The 18,828-nt window shown below is 38.5% G+C and overlaps 1 protein-coding gene across 8 annotated transcripts in view; it reads right to left on the bottom strand.

The window, feature by feature from the left end:
* MECOM (MDS1 and EVI1 complex locus) overlaps window positions 1–18,828 on the bottom strand; it is a 627,600-nt gene that overhangs the window by 327,925 nt on the left and 280,847 nt on the right. For 7 of the 8 annotated variants that reach the window (XM_070373588.1, XM_070373558.1, XM_070373567.1 and 4 more), the window contains exon 2: window positions 8,068–8,136. The exons of the other annotated variant lie outside the window; for it this stretch is intronic. In XM_070373588.1, the coding sequence (XP_070229689.1) occupies window positions 8,068–8,136 (69 nt within the window). The remainder of the gene's footprint in view (window positions 1–8,067; window positions 8,137–18,828) is intronic. 8 annotated transcript variants of the gene reach the window in all.

Raw genomic sequence — 18,828 nt, 5'->3', positions numbered from 1 at the left:
TAACATGGATATTTTGTCTCCTTCATCCTCAATCTATTCAGTCATTAAATGCTGTCCATTCTTCTTGTAAGATTTTTACCTTCACCCCATTCTTTCAATCCATGTTTTCATTCCTGAATTTTTTAACAGTCCTCTAAATGGGTCTCTAGACCTCTAACATCTTTCCAGTCCTTTCACACTGAGCCTGTACAATGCTGCTGAATTTATCTTCCTGGTATATAAATTTCTCTATGCAGTAGCCTCCAGTAATTCCCAATGTCCACAAGTAAAATAGGCTTGGAACAGAATCTCTCTCATTCTGAAACCATTCTTTCTCTTTTAATCTCAATACTCCTCAGTAGGAGTCCCCAGGCCAGAATAAACTTATCTCTATCTTCTGTACATCATGAGAAACGCTGGACTGGAAGAAACACAAGCTGGACTCAAGATTGCCGGGAGAAATATCAATAACCTCAGATATGCAGATGACACCACCCTTATGGCAGAAAGTGAAGAGGAACTCAAAAGCCTCTTGATGAAAGTGAAAGTGGAGAGTGAAAAAGTTGGCTTAAAGTTCAACATTCAGAAAACGAAGATCATGGCATCCGGTCCTACCACTTCATGGGAAATAAATGGGGAAACAGTGGAAACAGTGTCAGACTTTATCTTTCTGGGCTCCAAAATCACTGCAGATGGTGACTGCAGCCATGAAATTAAAAGACGCTTACTCCTTGGAAGGAAAGTTATGACCAACCTAGATAGCATATTCAAAAGCAGAGACATTACTTTGCCAACAATGGTTCGTCTAGTCAAGGCTATGGTTTTTCCTGTGGTCATGTATGGATGTGAGAGTTGGACTGTGAAGAAGGCTGAGCACCAAAGAATTGATGCTTTTGAACTGTGGTGTTGGAGAAGACTCTTGAGAGTCCCTTGGACTGCAAGGAGATCCAACCAGTCCATTCTAAAGGAGATCAGCCCTGGGATTTCTTTGGAAGGAATGATGCTAAAGCTGAAACTCCAGTACTTTGGCCACCTCATGCGAAGAGTTGACTCATTGGAAAAGACTCTGATGTTGGGAGGGATTGGGGGCAGGAGGAGAAGGGGACGACAGAGGATGAGATGGCTGGATGGCATCACTGACTCGATGGACGTGAGTCTCAGTGAACTCTGGGAGTTGGTGATGGACAGGGAGGCCTGGCGTGCTGTGATTCATGGGGTCGCAAAGAGTCAGACACGACTGAGCGACTGATCTGATCTGATTTGATCTTCTGGGCTCAGTAAGCACTTCCTCTGTTTCTCTCTTCCCCTTTACCCATCCAACTTCTAGTCATTCTCTATGTCAACTCCCAACTTATCTCCTTGCCATCCCATTTAACATAAGTATTTCCCTTCTTTTGAGCTCTTACACAATTTCCTTCCTCAGTCTGATGATCAAATAATGCTGCATATTGCTATTTAGAGTTTAATAAGAATAACCTTTTATTCCAAACTAGGAAATAGACTCTTAAAGGGAAGCTTCAAAACTCATACTTCTTAGGAATTCTCCAAGTGATCTTCATAAAGATGCTTTAAAAATACTTGTTAAAGAGATAATTAACCTAACATATAATTTCATTGACTATTAAAACAAATCAATATTTTTCTATTAAATATTGGAAATTATTTTGATCCTGGAAAGCACCTTTAAACCCACAAAAATGGAACATTACAGATTAGAAACTTTACTCCAAATCCAACATTAAAATAAACAATTTTTATAATGCCCCAAAGAAATACTATCAGAGAAATATACTTCAGGGTTCCAACACCCTTGATAAAGTCTATTAATTTTATTCTTTAGGGAGATTTTGCACTTCAACCTAAGAGCCAAAAGTTCACCAACACTCTTTATACAGCTAAAAACATACAAAAACATCTCTCTAGAATGCTAACATTTAACTACTGCAAATGTAGTTAAAGATTCTTAAAGGGATTTATCATCCATTATGAAGATTTTGGTTTCTTCAAGAAGTGCTTAAAAACTGGAAGACATTGTGTAACCTATAGACTTATCCATTTAAGCAGCAGGAAACAAAAATGCATCCAAATGAATAGAACTATTTCCTCCAGTAATTATCCATTAATGGTCAGTAAAATCCCCTATTTCCTGAAAGGGTTAAACTAGTCATACTGTCAGTGCCATCAAAGTAATCCCAAACCTTAAAAAGGGATAGAGGGAAACTCATCTGGTCCCCCACCACCCCCCACCCCCGCCCCACAACCATTGCTGACCCCATGACCTTTGAGTTACCCACAAACTTTCCCAATGCATAATTTTTAAACTAGTGAGTTTGGATTTCAATTCCTGTGGAGACAAAATACACATACGTGCCTAGGCTGCTGCACAGAAGAATTTGAATTTAAAACCTGAATGCAGTTCTGCTTACAATAGCAAAATAATTCCAATTAAACTTAAAGAACAGCTTATATAGGTCAAGCAAATCCAGGAGAAAGACTTATGGTCCTATTCATCCACACACAGGCATTAAATGTATGTGCAAAGCCAGGCAATTTGTTTTCAAGCCACTGTTAATCCTGTATCATTGGAATTAAATATAAAAAGGGCTGTGATGACAAAAAATGGAAATACAAAACTGCTGAGTTTTATGTATCAAAACATGCAACAATATTTCAGTGTCATCTAGCATTAAGAAATTTTCAACAACATATGCAGTTTATCAACTAATGTCTCAAGGTACCTTACTCAAGAACTATCCAAAAAGCTGCTAAAACCTTTCATCTAAATGACAAACTACCTCAATTATCATATCTCCATTAAATGTGTGTTATTGAGGAAAAACTGGTAAATCTTCTTCCTGAGCTATAACTACAGTTAATTAAAGAATTGCTCAGATATCAGATTGACAGATTGGGCACATTTACAATAGGTAAGTATCAGGTAAGAAGTGCTATATACATCAGTGCTCCCATAAAGATAAATAACCCTTGTAATTTCTTGGATCTGAACTACCTGCTACTGGAATTTGCTTCTTGCATCCTTTAAGTGTGTCATTAACTGAAAAAGGACAGAAAGATAAGTTTATTGTTGGATTTGAGGCAAATGACTTGGGAAATGCTCTTGGAAATCAAATTCTTCAATTCAACTTTTAAGTGTTCTAATATCCCTGGAGACCAAGGCTCCATTTATATTGGATTATATTTATTTCTATGACTCTTGGAATAACTAACAAAAGGTTTCCACCTGAGGAGAGTTGCATTTTAAAAACATATCAGAATCTACAAAGATGAAATTGCAGAAATAATACTGATAATAATAACCTCCGCAGATGTATCTATATTCTCTCACAATCCAGGGAGAAAACTATAAATATTCAAAAATCAAGGTACAGTTTATACTGAATTTATATACTTTTTGCACCATCATAAAGTCAAAAAAAAAAAAAAAAAGAAGGATAATCTTCCATTTTGCAAATGTGCAACCTGATACCCACGGATGCTAACCAGTATATCCAAAGTCAGCTGAGACTAGAACCCAGCTGTTCAAATCCAGTCCTCTCTTTAACTCTTAGGCAACTTGCTTTTTTTTCTTTAAAGATATGTTTTAAGGTATGTTTGTTTTTTCAAAATTGTGGCCCTACTATGTGAATAGCTTGTTTTTTCACTTTTCTCACTTGATATTATGAACACTTCCTTATGGGTTTAAAAACATTAAACTACATTTTAATTGCTGCATTATATTCCATAATATAAACCCATAATAAATTAACTATTTCCATAGTATTTATTTATCTTGCTTCTAATTTTCTGATACCATAAATACCACTAAAATAAACATTTTTTCATATAAATATTTATGTTCACCCTATTTAGGTTATATTCCTAGAAGAAAGCTGAGTGAGTATTGACAAATTGCTTCTCAGAGCTGGATACCAATTTATACTCCAAGCCATCATACTGGTATTTATTATTATGTCTTGTTTTTAAAATGTATTAATACAACAGAAAAGACTGTATATCTATTGTTGCTTTAATTCACATCTCAGTGATTACTAAGACTAAATATTTTGTTATTCCCATTTCCCCTGTTGCAAATTACTCATTGTTTCTGTCCAGTTGAAACTGGGCTTTTATTGGTCTGTCTTACTAATGATAAAGAAATGAGCCCTTTGATATAGCTTTTTGCTACTATCCCCAGTAGATCACTTATCATTTGGTTTTTTAATGGAGCTTGTGTTGTACAAAATTTTTAACTTGTATGGAATGAAGTCTATTTTTCCTTTGTGATTTTTACATTTTTCTTAGAAAGTCCTTACCCATCCTAAGGAAAAAAAAAAAAAAAAGATTCTCTTGTATTTTCTTTGAGCTTCACAGTTGCTTTTCTACCAACCTTAGATTACCAATGATTTACTGCTGAGTGAAAAGCAGAGAAAAATGATTTCATTTATTTGAGCTCCTGTGAACGGCAGTCTAGGAAAAAAAAAATGCCATTTCACTCATAATTCTTTGGTTCTTATTTGCAAGGCTGGCCTAAAATGCCGTCTCTTTTGTGGGTTTTATATAACTCACCATTTGTTTCACTTGGCCCCTCTGCCTAGCTTAACTGCAAATCTTCTGGGCAGATGCCATTCAAAATCCAGAATTTCACCGTTAATAGCATTCAGTACCCGTCATAATACTTATCACTCAGCATTATCATTAGTGATACTAGCATAAATAATTTTCCACTCTTCTTCACGTAAGTCCATTGAGAGAAAATATTTAGCAACTAGAGTTTAAAGTTAACATTAAAAGCACATATACCTAGCTTGTCTCTGAAGTAAAAAAAAAATTTCCCTAGACATTAAACAAGGAACAAGTTCTATATATGCAGCCGTATACACTTAAGCGCATAATAGACACATCAGTGTGCGTTTGTAGTGTGCATGTGTGTAATAGCTCACTAATCTTAAAAATAGGCTGAGACAGAAACATGGTTTGAAATCTCAGGCAGACTGGTTGAGATCATAACTACATGAAACAACTGCCAGGAGGAGACCAGCAAGGGAATTGAACAGATTAGGTAACTCCGAAATTTAGACATTTCCCCCCATTATGTTCCTCATTGCAGTTTTGTAATAAAAACATGAGCAAACTTCAAAGGAAGCTCTGTAGTAAAGGTTAATTGCTACTAAAGAAGAGGGTGGGCCCGAGTGCTGGGACTTTGTGCCCAAGTGGCGAGCAGACAGGAAGGATTACACGTGGCTGCGAGCTGCGGATGCGTGCCCAGCTCCGCGAGCAAGGCAGGCGCTGCCAAACCTCAAGCCCCACCAGGGACCTCCTGGTAGGACGTGAGCGCATGAACACGAGTCCATGAGTCGGTGCCTGCTAATGGTGGGGCGGGGAGGGGAGGGGGAAGACATCAATTTCCTTCCAAAATTCAAACCGGACATGCTCTTCTTCCCTTGTTAGGACAATTCCAGAGCGGTGACCCAGGCCTGTTGGCGAGGAAGCGGAGGACCTGGGAGCCAGCTCTTCTGCACCAGCGACGCAACCAATCACCACGCGCTGGGCTTGGGGAAAGGGTGGAGCCCAAGTCATGCCAGACGCACAAACAGAACAAAGAAGGAGGCTGTGCACTGGCCCGCAGAATAGTCTGTGAGAATGGCCCCAAGATAATGAAATTTAAGATCCCAACGAAAGGAAGAAAGGAAACTAGTAAAAGTGAGGGAAACGAATTTCCAGAAAACTGACTTAAACTAGCTTTGAAGGACCGTAGTAAGGGTCAGAGGCACAGGCTGGGAAAATCGAAGCATCTCATAGGCTTCCCAGGTGGCGCTATTGGTAAAGATCCTGGTAAGAGAAGGTGGGTTGGATCCCTGGGGTCGGGAGGATCTCCTGGAGGCGGGAATGGCAACCCACTCCAGTATGCTTGCCTGGAGAATCCCATGGACAGAGGAGCCAGACAGGCTACAGTCCATAGGGTCTTAAAGAGTCAGACATGACTGAAGCGACTTCGCAAGCACGAATAGGATGGAGGCTGCTGACGGAACTGGTCTTTAGAATGTGCTGCCTCCAGAGAGGAGTCACAAGTAGACATCGCGGAATCTGTTAACACTGGACTGCATTTGAAGAATCCGTGTCTCCAGAGAGCACTACTTATTGTGAAATAATGTATCAACATCGCTTGGCACATGGAATTTTTTTTAATGACCTTCTAACTTCCTTGCACCTTTAGTATTTGCTACTTCCTTGTACCAGAGTATTCCATTTCTTCCTTGTGGAATTTTTTCCTCCAGTGTTTTCTAAAAATATTTTACGTATGTGCTGTCAAAAAGACCCTAAAAGTATGAAAGAGTGTTGGGAGGCAAGCAAGGAAGATGGCAAAAAATACCACAGGGGTTGAAAGTAAAGGACCAAATCCGTGAACAAACATTTGTCTTCTTCATAGGATTGTGGCATACCTCTCATTTATCCTGGGGTTTTAACTCTGGTTAAGCGTTTCTCCACTCTTCTTGAAATTTCACAGACATTTCACTAAACAAGTATGTTTTGTGAATTAAACTGGTAGCTTCTAAAGCTCTTATGAAATGAGTTTGACCACTTCTAAAAGTTCCTCATCAGAGATGGAACTAAGCTTTTTAAAACGGGTTATGGAAAGAAATTGCCAGAAAATTCACAGTTGAGGTACCAATAAAGAAACCCTCTGGTATCTACTTACAGATCTAAAACAGCTAAAATAAAGACATTAAAAGCTGTATGGGTACTACTCCAAGGAAAAACACGACCTGGTTAATGTTTGGCTCATTCTGTTGTTAAGGGAGACAGGATCGCCAATACCCACTGGAATGACTAGGTAAGAACAGACTTATCACACATCAGATATGGTTTCTCTTACGTTATAACTTTGTGCAGTGACTCCCTTATAGTAAGACAAATTTTTAAGAGTCTTTAGGCAACCTTTGACCTGATGGCTTTTCTCCTAAGCTTTTTATATCCCCAAAGTGATTTTCCTTCAGATTCATTTAGAGTAAAATAGAAATGCCCTGAAATTATGTTGCAGCAGACTGGGTGGTTGCTCTCAGGCAGTCCGAAATGACCAGAGTACAGCCTTTCAGTATTCAAGCCGTATCTACAGTAATTATTTGCCAGCATATCTAAAAGAAGGCAGGCATTTCCTGTTGCACACAAATGGGACACTCTTATCTAAATTACTGTTTAAACAGGTATTTAAGAAAAGACTATCACAGGCAGGAATTTACTGATGACGGAACACATTAGTTTAGGGCTGGACACATTAGTTGAGGACTCACCATTGTCAGGAAAGGAAGCGTATCAGCATCAGGAAGGTATAGGGAATATTTTATAACTCCTGTATGGGTCAAGTTGGCAGTTGTAAACTATGCCATTTGCACTCAGGAAAAGCAGGAGTGGTGCATGCCCAGATGTGGAGGTCTGGATTCAGCAATATGTCTTCCCTGCCCAGAGCAACCTTAAGAGCTTGAGAGTCGTAGCTTTTGAGGGGTCTCTGACTCCCCTTCCATAAAATAAGCACATTGGACAAGTTCAGCCCCAGGTCCATTCCACTCAAGCAGTCCCATTTCTACATAATGAAAACCAAAGAATGGTCCAAGTTTGGTGTACCAGAAGCTTATAAAATATATTTCCTGGTCTCTCCACTTCGGTCTCTCCCAACATGTAACCTAGGAGAGCCTATACTCTGGCTGCCCAACTTTGTTCTAACCAGTGAAACTGGAATTTATTCCCAGTAGAGGCTTATAAAACTGGGTTGTTATTCTCACATTAAGTAGACTGCCCTCTGGTGAGGACTGTGGTTTATGTGTGGGCAGAAAGTGTGGTTTACTACCTCTAATTTGTTTATGTTGTTGATGGTGGTTTCAGAAGAAAGCTACAGCCCTTCACATGCTAAAGAGTGACCTGATTTACTTCCTTTAAAAAAAGAAAAAAAGTGTTGGAGTGGGGGAGGGGAGCATGAGAGTGCATTAATGTGCCATTGCTAACAGAGGAGCAACTGGGATCTCTTTGACCACAGCTCTGCTTCATTCAGTTCTGCATGTGAAATGAGAGCCCCAACTTGTTTATTATAATTACCTAAGTGTGGCTTGGTGGCTTTTGGCAGAGATCCTTCTTGCCTCCGAAGGAGAGACCAAAACTCAGGAGCTACAAGTTAAAGGAAGAAGAGGAGAATGTATTTTGAAGCAAGGAGACCAAATTCTAATATAAACTGGCTGAAAATATTCAAAACAACCCCTGCAAAGATGAAGATCAAAAAGTAAATGAGATTGCCCTCCACTTTCTACCATACAATAAACAAAGATAGGTGTACAGGAGAATTGAATAAACAGTGGAAATGTAAGTTCAAATTCATTCTCACAGCTAACTTGATGCAGAACCTTCCCTGTTGCTACAAAACAGAAGAGCTTTCTTATATCCAGGAATCCTACATAAAGAAAAGAAAATAATTATGCTTGTCTGGCAGAAGAGGGAGTTGTAGCAGTGGCTTGCCGATAAAAAGGAATGTGAACAAGCAATAGAAGCCTAACTTAACCACACTCTGAGTTTGATAAAGAGCAGAGAGTACCCCAAAATTAAATGTAGTTGGTTTCAAAATTAGGCTTTATATGATCCTTGTTCTCACAAGGCTTGGTAACAAAAACAAGAATGACTTCTGAGCTTAAAGTGATTCTGTGGGGAAAGTTCCTTGATTCAGCTGATTTCAGCATGGATTCTGGTCCCACGGCAAATACAGCATCTTCGGTGTAAAATAAGTTTAGATGGTTCCAAGAAGTGCAATTTTCTGCCCCCATTTCAAACTCTAAAGGCCCCTATATTGAGTTTCCCAACACTACATCATATTAAATGTAAAATCATTCAAAACCGTGGGGATGCATGGAATGTCATTGAAAAAACGTGAAGGTTTGTTTTTTTTTTAATTTGAGAAAACATTATACACGTTAATAAAAAAATGTTTTCAGGGAAAATATGAACAGATGTGTCATGCATACGTGTATACATACACTAAATAGCACTTATGATTTGAGAGGGGTAATTTCAACATTGTTAAGTGGTAACACAAGCTAGGTATTTAAGGGAATGATATAATATGACAACTTCATAGACTACCAAGCTATGTATGATCTCTGGAAATTGTCATTGTCAACATGTACAACAACTAGTAGCATTAGGTGGTCTGTACAGTATCCTTCATGTCTAATTGAGTCACACAGTCTAAGACACTTGACGGGCACCAGGCACTGCCTCCTAATGAGAACTGACTTTTAAAGAAAGGCATTCAGGACCTCTTCTATATAAATTACTATCATTTGCAGCAAGAGAGGATTATAAATGTTTGTTGGCAAAAACTAAATTTATTTACAAACTGGGTCTAATTTATTTATGGCTCCAGTACAATCGGCTTTTGTTGAAATATTTATGTTATCTGTCCTTCTGCCTCACTAAACTCTACCACAATCATAAACACTGTTGAAAAATTATTTGCAGTTAGCAGGATTTAAACTACCCATTATATCACCAGCTAGTGCCAGTAAACTTTTGCACTGGTTGATAAAGTTTCCTCTGTGGAATAAATATACATTTGACTTTCAAAATCTTTGGTGGGCTCCAAACTATGAGAGTGAAGGATTAAACAGATGTCCCAGACTTTACCAGTTGTGTGCGACTGCTTCAATTGCACATTCCAATTGAAATTTTGTGATAGACTACAAAAGTGCCCAGATTAAAACTCTTTTCTAGCATAAGGAGAGGACTTAGATAATTGAAGTGTAGGGGTGATATTCTTTGCCCAAGATGCTGCTTCTCAGACTTTAGTCATTTACCCATTCCAAAACAATGATTTGACACCATGCTGTACCTAGGACTGTGCAAGTTGCTATGGCTACATATAGATTTGAATAAGATCAAATTTCTGCCCTCAAGAAACCTAGAGTTGAGTAATAAAGACAAAGATGGCAACAGGTATATGATTACGTGGTAAAATAAGATCTAAAAGGAAGTTATGAAGAGTGATGACTGTTTAAGAGTTGAATAAAAGTAACTATTTCTGGGTCAATCTACAGAAGTCGGTGAACTGGGTGAAGGGAGTCTAAAGGTACAAATTTCTGGTTATAAAATAAATAAATCATGGTGATGTAATGTACAGCATGGTGACTAGTTAATAATAGCATAGTTAATAATGTGTGTGTTAGCCGCTCAGTCATGTTTAACTCTTTGCAACCCCATGGACTTTAGCCTGCCAGGCTTCTCTGTCCGTGAAATTCTCCAGGCAAAAATACTGGAATGGGTTACCATTCCCTTCTCCAGGGGATCTTCCTGACCCAGGAATCAAACCTGGGTCTCCTGTACTGCAGGCAGATTCTTTACCATCTGAGCCACCAGGGAAGCCCTATTACTATATTTCATTCTTGAAAGTTGCTAAGAGTAAATCTTAAAAGTCCTCATTACAAAAAAAAAATTATAATTATATGGTGACAATGTTAACTAGACTTATTGTGATGATTATTTTGCAATACACGTAAACATCAAATAAGTACACCTGAAACTAATATAATAGTGCTAGTCGCTCGTCCTGTCCAACTCTTTGTGACCCCATGGACTGTGGCCCGCCAGGCTCCTCTGTCCATGGGATTCTCCAGGCAAGTTACTGGAGTGGACTGCCATTCCCTTCTCCAGCTAATATAATGTTATATGACAATTAAACCTCAATTTAAAAATGTAACAAGAATAAACCTCTTATTTCCATTCTCGGTGGAAATGCAGTTGTCATTTACAGGCATTTCTGAGGTGCACCAAGTTCTTCATAGTAATGTAAGTTTCAAAAAGAAAGGCATGATTTACTGTCACACCTTCTAAATAACTCATAAAATGATGAAACCAACAGGTTCTAAAACAGCCTTGCCCACATTTTCATTACAAAATAAGCCAAGAGAAAACCACATGGAGAAGTGGATGGTTTCCCTGTCAGTAACTAGTAAAAAATGTACTTCTGCTTGGTCTACTTCACTGAAAAATAAGACTAAAAGTTCTCCTGTAAACCAGGTGGGACTGCTGTGAGCCAGTAAAACTCCCACCAGCCTATAAATGGCCCAAACCACAACATTATCTTCCAGTTTGAATTGAAAGTTGTGCCAAACAGACCAGAGAGAGTTCTGGCTGACCTCAGAACAGTACTGTATACAGAGGGATGACTGGCCAGATCACTCTGAAACCTCCAATCTAAAGCAATGTTTGTCAGAGAAAATGGCAGGACTAGATATTCTGGTGTCCCACACCACTCAACTGATGATGGTCCTTTCCCAAATAATATCCATATATGCCTATGATGGTCAAAGAAACTTAAACAAAAGCAAAAGTAGAAAAATAAATTTTGAGAGCTGCATTTATATGGTAAAAAAAAATCCCCCAAAGAATCTATTTATTCATCAAGGTGCTTCACAAATAAAAGAACACCAAAAACCAAATATTTGTAACTTCGTATTTTATAGTGTGTATGTATATATATATATACATATATATATATATAAAATACTGTGCTGCCTATTTATATCAAAATTATATAAAATTATTCTTACTTAGATCTAGGTATTAATATTATTCTCCTGAATAAGCAAAATTTAGTGATTTGTTTTATGCTTCTGTTGATCATTTTATGGATTTAGTCCAATGAATCTTATTTAACAAACTGCTTTTAAATAGGTTATAGCTATTGAGTATAGCTAAGTTAATATTTGAGCTATTAAATACAGTTAAGCTAAATAAAATCTTTTGGCATCATGTTGCTTAGTTGATGAAATAATTGGTTGAAATATCCATTTTTTCATAGCGTTGTAGAATCTCATAGCTGAATAAGCCAGAAAATTATCAGTTTACTCATCTAAACATTCAATATGCTTGCCGAGTCAAATATTTTGTGGATCAGCCCATGTAAACCTACATAAACTATGACTGCTTGAGAGGAAAAGTTGGAAAAGTTTTCATTCTGTCAGAAGTATATGATGTTAAGAAAATCCGTTGAGGGGCAGGAGAGATTCCTGAAACATAAGAAATAATTATACAATAACTTAACAAGCCGTGTGCTGTTTTTATTTGTGTTGCTTTTGTTGCTATTGTTGTTATATTACTATATATACTCCATTCAACTTTTTAATGCTCATCACCACTATTAAGTCTTACAAACTATGATCCAACATGTACCACAAACTGTTAATCATTTAGTCAATAAGACTTTTATATGCAAAGCACCGTGGGGGCATCACAAAAAAGAATAAAGTTAAATTGCTGATTTTAAAGAACTTACAATCTAGTCAGAGAGATAAGATAAATGACCAGGAAGAATTAACTTGTATAATATAAAGCTGCATTGAATAGAGTCAAATGTATGGTACAGAAAACCAGAACTACAATAATCAACATATAAAAGTGATTTTCCTCTTTGTTAAGAGAAAACTGAAGTGGAAGATGGCTATAAACATTCCACCTGTGATGAAGACAGATAATTGAGAGGATTGTGAAACAGAACGTTATAGACTGTGGCTGAGCCTTGGAGAGGTAATGACTTTTAATTGGATTGAGTTTATCATATTTGCAGAGGTACAGCAGACACAGAAGAAAGGATTAGAGTGATTTCCACTTTCCATTATTTGGCATAATGAGAAAACAGAGGGTGGTCCACATCTCTCATACATATTATGAGCCACAGGAGATGCTTAGCATGTCAGTTTTTGGTAGCATTGAGCTCTCCCAAATAAACACATTTATTTGGACATAGTTAAGTCAAAATAAGTCACCTGGGAAAAAAAAGGTTACAGGTCACTAATTTGCATAGTGCAAAGGATTTATGAGTTTTTAAATTAACCCTCCTAAATCTCTACACCATTTCAAACAATAGGGTATATCTGCACTTTTTCTTCAAAGTTTAGCTGGCTTAAAAAGTCAAATGAAAATACTTAGCTAAAGAAAATCCAGATGAGCAGACTTACTTTCTTCTAGATGGAAAAGAGGTGCATTGTAAATTCTCCCAAAACAGCATTATTTACATTAAGTCAAAACACATAAAAAATTAAGAAAAAACTTGCATAAACATATGGTAAGTCATAGGGTCAGGCAATTGGCAGACCCCAAATTCAAGTGTGCCCGAGTAGCAAAGGCTATGAAAGCACATGCCTGTATGCATGCTCAGTCACTCAGTCGTGTCCAACTCTTTGCGACCCCATGGACTGTAGCTCGCCAGGCTCCTCTGTCCATGGCAAGAATACTGGAGTGGGTTACCATTTCCTCCTCCAGGGATCTTCCTGACCCAGGAATCAAACCCACATCTCTTATGTCTCTTGCATTGGCAAGCGGATTCTTTACCACTGCACCACCTATGAAAGCACACCACCACCAAAATCCCTTTTGACTATAAGGTGATGAAGACAGGGAGCATGGTACCTTATTTACTGCAGAAATCCTCCCACCAAAGTCATGGGATTAATTTATCTCTTTCCCTATCTCTTGGGTAGGACAGTTCAATTCCTCCCACAAATATCCATTCCAACACTTCAAAAAGAACCTGTGCCTTGAAAGATAAAAGAATATAATAAAAGAACACGAATAATCTTCTTGTTCTTCCATTACTATGGTGTCATTGGTGAACATCCAGAAACACCTCTTACGTCTCAGCTGGTGAACGAAGATGGAGACAAGTACTCTCAGGCTGTACATACATCACACTACCCTGATAACATTCCCAGGACTTTTAAGAAGTCCAGCAGTAGGAACACAAGCAAACCCAGCCAGAGTTCTCTCAAAGTTCTACTGTGCAAAAGTGAGCAGTAACCAGGATTCCTTCGGGGTAGAAAATGGAATAGTCATGTGCAGTTGATTCTGTACTCTTACCAGATCATGCCTCTAAACATAGATGAATATTAATTGACATATTTACTGCAACATAAAGCAGTTGCTAACCTAACATTCCAGCCTTTGTTCCAAATCTCGTATCATTTTCTTCCAGGCTGTTGACTTTGGAGTGGCTGTGTAAGCCTAGTGGACTGCTAGCAAAGAGTGATCAATCAACACTTTGAAAGCCTCTGGTTCATCCCAGTACCTGGAAGCTGCTTTGATAAACAGTATTCTTGGGACTGTGTAAAATACATGTGAGAACATGGCAGGTTTTTGTTCTTATTTTTTATTTATATTTAAAGAAAACCTTTGTGTACAACATATCCCTAAGAGTATTTTGTCCCAAGCTCAAGTCACTAAAGCTCTAAGTACCCTCACATCAATGTTTTCTCTGTGGATTTAACAATGGCCTCCAATTTACCCACATTTGGGGGCACATTAAAAATTTTTTAAAATATAAAAATTCCCTGTATTCCATTTTAAAACCTGGATAGAGGGACTGAAGAACATGGAATACAGTTGCTTTCCTGCATTAGTATATGCTACTAAAGGTGTATCCTTCTCCCAAGAAAGTTTTATTCTGGGTCATCAACATGAACACTCATTCTAGAGCTCATCAATTTTTTTCTTACAAATTGGTCACAGCTTTCTGGAGACCTTGGAAAATTCTTTCATGATTGGTCATAACCAATTTTCCCATCTTATGCCTTTAACACATTTTATAGTCTAGTCACAATTGTCTATCAAGGGTTCACTAAAATCCTGTCGAATTTGGTTTCTCTGCATTGGATTCCCTGACAACCTTCTATTCTCGAATACGCTTCCCTCATTCTCCATCACACTGCTCCCTAGTGGAGGGCACTCCTGTTCTAAGAGCAAGCAGTGAGCAAAATCAGCAATGCCCCTGATCTCAAGAACCTTATAATCTGGTAGGTAGAGGGAGAAAAGGCTTCCCTGGTGGCTCAGAGGGTAAAGGATTCACCTACAATGCAGGAGAGCTGGGTTTGATCCCTGGGTAGGGAAGATCCCCTGGAGAAGGGAATGGCAACCCACTCCAGTATTCCTGCTTGGAGAATTCCATGGACAGAAGAGCCTGGTGGGCTATAGTCCATGGGTCACACAGAGTCAGACATGACTGAGCAACTAACGGAGGGAGAAAGGAACTTAAACGCACAGATGGAAAATATGAAAGAGTCTTAGCTGCTGAGGAGAAAATGAAACAAATGTTGGGGGGTAGGTGACTATTTTAGGTAGAGAGAGCTTCAAGGAGGAGGCAGCATTTAAGATTTATATATTGAACTCTCTCAGATCCAGTTTAGATGTTGTCTTATCTGCTAAGGGTTTCCAATCTACATATCCATCATCTCACCAACCACAGTAAGCATCTTCATTTTTGGTTCTCAGAGTATATAAAATGTACCTCAGTATGTATTATTCTCTCATTTACCCTGGTATTATTATAATTAGTTTTCTTTCATGTCTATTTCCCCATATTGATTTTCAGCTACTTGAAGGCAAGGGCTACATCTAAATTATCTTTATACCTTCCTCCAGTTCCATGAATATAGTCAATGCTCAGATTCAAATTGAACCAACTTTAGAAAATGGTAATTATGAGGAGTTTCATTTTTAAAAGCTGTACTTTGTAGCTCCCCTAGCTCTGAATCTTAAGCAGATTTTTAAAAGAAGCTATTATCCACAAAAGTCATTGCCACCACAGAAAAAGAGATGTTTTTAGAGGATTTCTAAACTATTGACCGTTCACAATACTTGCTCATCAAATGATAATTGCCAAGTACTCTTCTAGAGGAGATTAAAGTTTGGAAACAATGATCTTTTCCAACAAATTTCAGGCAGTTGATCCAAAAAGGGAATTCTCGAGCTTTCTGTTTGAAAATATCCGAAGTTAAGAATTCCCTAGTTGAAAAGAATCAGAAAGAGATTTTTGGTTAATAAGCTAGAGCATTGGGCTGACCTTTACAGAGCACAAGCAGGATTTCACAACAGCCAGTGAAAGTACGCACAGTTTGAAAATTCTACCGGAAAGTTTTGTTTCTCTGTTTTTTAAATAAACTGTTGACTCTTGTTCTAAGCTTAAAGAGTGTGCTAAATAGAGTCTTCTATTCTTTAAGTGACACCTTTAAAAAGTAAAGAAATTGCTCAAATATAAGAATTAATAGCACAAAATTTAAAATGCCCTTTTCTGAAGAATCCAAGTATTCTTACTTGTAGGATCTGATTCTGAAATTCCAACTTAATAAATGAGCCCCCACCCCCTACCCTAAAAAGGAATGCCTCCTTTTTAGGGTAGTTTAGAAGGAAGTTTAGACTGAGGTAGGATTAATACTCCACATTCTATTTCAAATACAAAGAACAAGGTAAGTATTTTCCCTGCTGCTTCCCTGCCCTGTAATTTGACATCCATTTTAATGATGCTTGCTTTATTACTTGTCAGAAAAGTGAAATGGCCTGTCAATTTTATGGAGTTTCTCCTACCTTTTGGATGGTTCTATTACATTTTGAAATAAGTGTATAGCTTGCCCATCCCCTTTTTTTTTAAATCCTAAATGGTCCATGTGTGGATTTGGTATTTGGCTGCTAGTGGAATGAAGTCATAATTTCAGAAGTCCGGGAGAATAGATCAAAATCACCCCAACACTTTCATGGATGGATATATGCTGCTAAATGGATGTTTACCTAGAAAAGTCATCATCTGGCACACAGCATAGCGAATGTTCCTAAGCAGCCAACTCATGTATACTAAACAAATTTGGCTTGGCTGCCGCGAGAGCTGCCCTGTGGAAATTCTCAACATACATTTGTTTGATTGAGCCGTCATTCCCAGTTGATCTGCTGATGATCTGTGTCACTTTGTTTAAATGTCCTGGTGTGGTTTTTTCTATATATACAGTGAAAAGCCAGTATGTTCCTGTGATGGATTAAATAGAGGTGAAATTTGAGAGTGACTCCTGTTTTTGATTCCTGTGTTCTCAGACAGGTGGGTCTGGAATGATCAAGAATGTCACATTCAAACACAAGGGAAAATATGGAGCCTTTTTGATTTAAAACACATTACTGTAAAGATATATTTGCTACCGTGTTTTCCCTGTGCAAGAAGCTATTTAGGATTCCCCACCTAAACAAACACCATATGGGCTAATGCTCAGCATCCCTTTCAGATGTTCAAAGACAAAGGATACAGAACTCATTGCTGGTAAATGTGGTCTGAGAGAAGTGAGGAAGGCCAATTTCTGAGGCATGGATTTAAAAAATCAAATGCAAGGTCGGGTTAGAACTGAAGCTCACGATCTCAAATATCCGAGTAATGGTTCAGATGGAAATCCAACACCACAGTGCCATGCCACGTCTGAGGCTCTAATCAAGTGACTGCCTGTTTGCTCCGTGGCTAAAGCACTTCCTCCAGCTAATCTTCCTAGATAGGCTCTCGCCTTTAATGACCTATGGGGTCTGCTGTTAAGTGCGGGGATCTGGGCACCATCAGCATGGATGTCTCCACTCTGCCAAACCCCAGACAACACGTGATGCTCACACTCCCTTCCCTCCGTTCCTATGGATGTGGTAGAAGACCATGCCTGTCTTAAGCTATGTTCCCCAGCCCAAAAATATATTCCTGACCAACTTGCTCTCATACCTGAAGCCAACCCTCCCCCAATTAATCATCATTCCTTTGGGTTAAGGCAAAATCAGCTCCAAGAGTCCTCCTGATTATTGATAGTTTGTTCCTTTCAAAAGGCATTTAAAAATCTCCTACAGGCCATCCAGACACTGGGTTTGCATTCGAGAAGCCCCAAATGGCTAACCTTATTCCTGGCTTCAAGGAGCCACAGTCCAGGAGAGAAAGAAACTGTGTGAATAAAATGTAGTACCCACAATCCACAAACTACGTACAAAGTGCAGAAGAGAAAGGAATCCATTCTGGGAAAAGTTAGGAAGGGCTGCCCAGGGATGGTGACACCTAAGGAGGGTGTGAAGGAGTAAAGATAGTTTCAAAGGCGTTTCCCAGAGAAAAGACAAGAGAAGAAAAACCCTTCCAAAAAAAAGGAGCATATCTTTAAAGTGTGCCCAGTTTAGTATGAGCATGAGACTAAGGGTTTCTCAATATCACCTGATTTATAGGGAGAAAGAAGGTAGGTGAAAAAAAGAAATAATGAACCAAAGAGCCAAAGAGTCGAAGTCCTCTATGCCATGTCCTAGAGGCTGACGTTTCTCCTATATGAATATGGTGCTAGTGGAGAGTCTCAGGGAGGAGAATGGAAAAATCAGAGCTATGTTTGAGGGTGATCACTCTGACTCAAAAAACAGGAGATATTTAAGGGGGGTGACATAGAAGGCAGATGAATCAGTCAGGAGCTATTTCAAAAATCCATGAGAAAGACCATAAAGGGTTTAAAAAAAAAAATGACAGTGAAAGTAGGGGATGGAAAATAAGAGAGAGAGAGACCTGGAAATTAAAATTGAGAGAATTTGGTATGGGGCATAAAATAATCCTGATAAACCAATATACTACATCATGAGTCAGTTTATCCGTGATCAGTAGAATCTGCCATGCTGAGGAATAGCACACATTCTGGGGATGGGAACACAGAGTCTGGGCTGCCAAACATTGGACTAGGAGCCCTGGGCAGTCAGGAGGCAACAAGAGAACTCTGAGCACCTAGAGAGTCCAGGCAGTATAGAACCAGGGGCTTTTCCCTTGATGGAAGATTTCATGAAGAGCCTACCATCAACATAAGGACAGGAGAACAACAACAAAAAAAAAAAAACTGTCATTCTTGCAAGTACAAATAGAGAAAATACCAAGTAAGGCATTCTAAGATATCTTCACTAGGTCCAACAGACTCGTAAGGAATGTGGGTACTATACCAAGCCTCATTTCTTCAAATTAGTAGCTATGCTTTTAAACATTGATCACCCTTAAGTTCCTGCACCGTAAGT

This window comes from Bos mutus, chromosome 1, assembly GCF_027580195.1.
Source record: "Bos mutus isolate GX-2022 chromosome 1, NWIPB_WYAK_1.1, whole genome shotgun sequence".
NCBI classification, from domain to species: domain Eukaryota; kingdom Metazoa; phylum Chordata; class Mammalia; order Artiodactyla; family Bovidae; genus Bos; species Bos mutus.
This window is presented reverse-complemented; position numbering and strand designations above follow the sequence as displayed.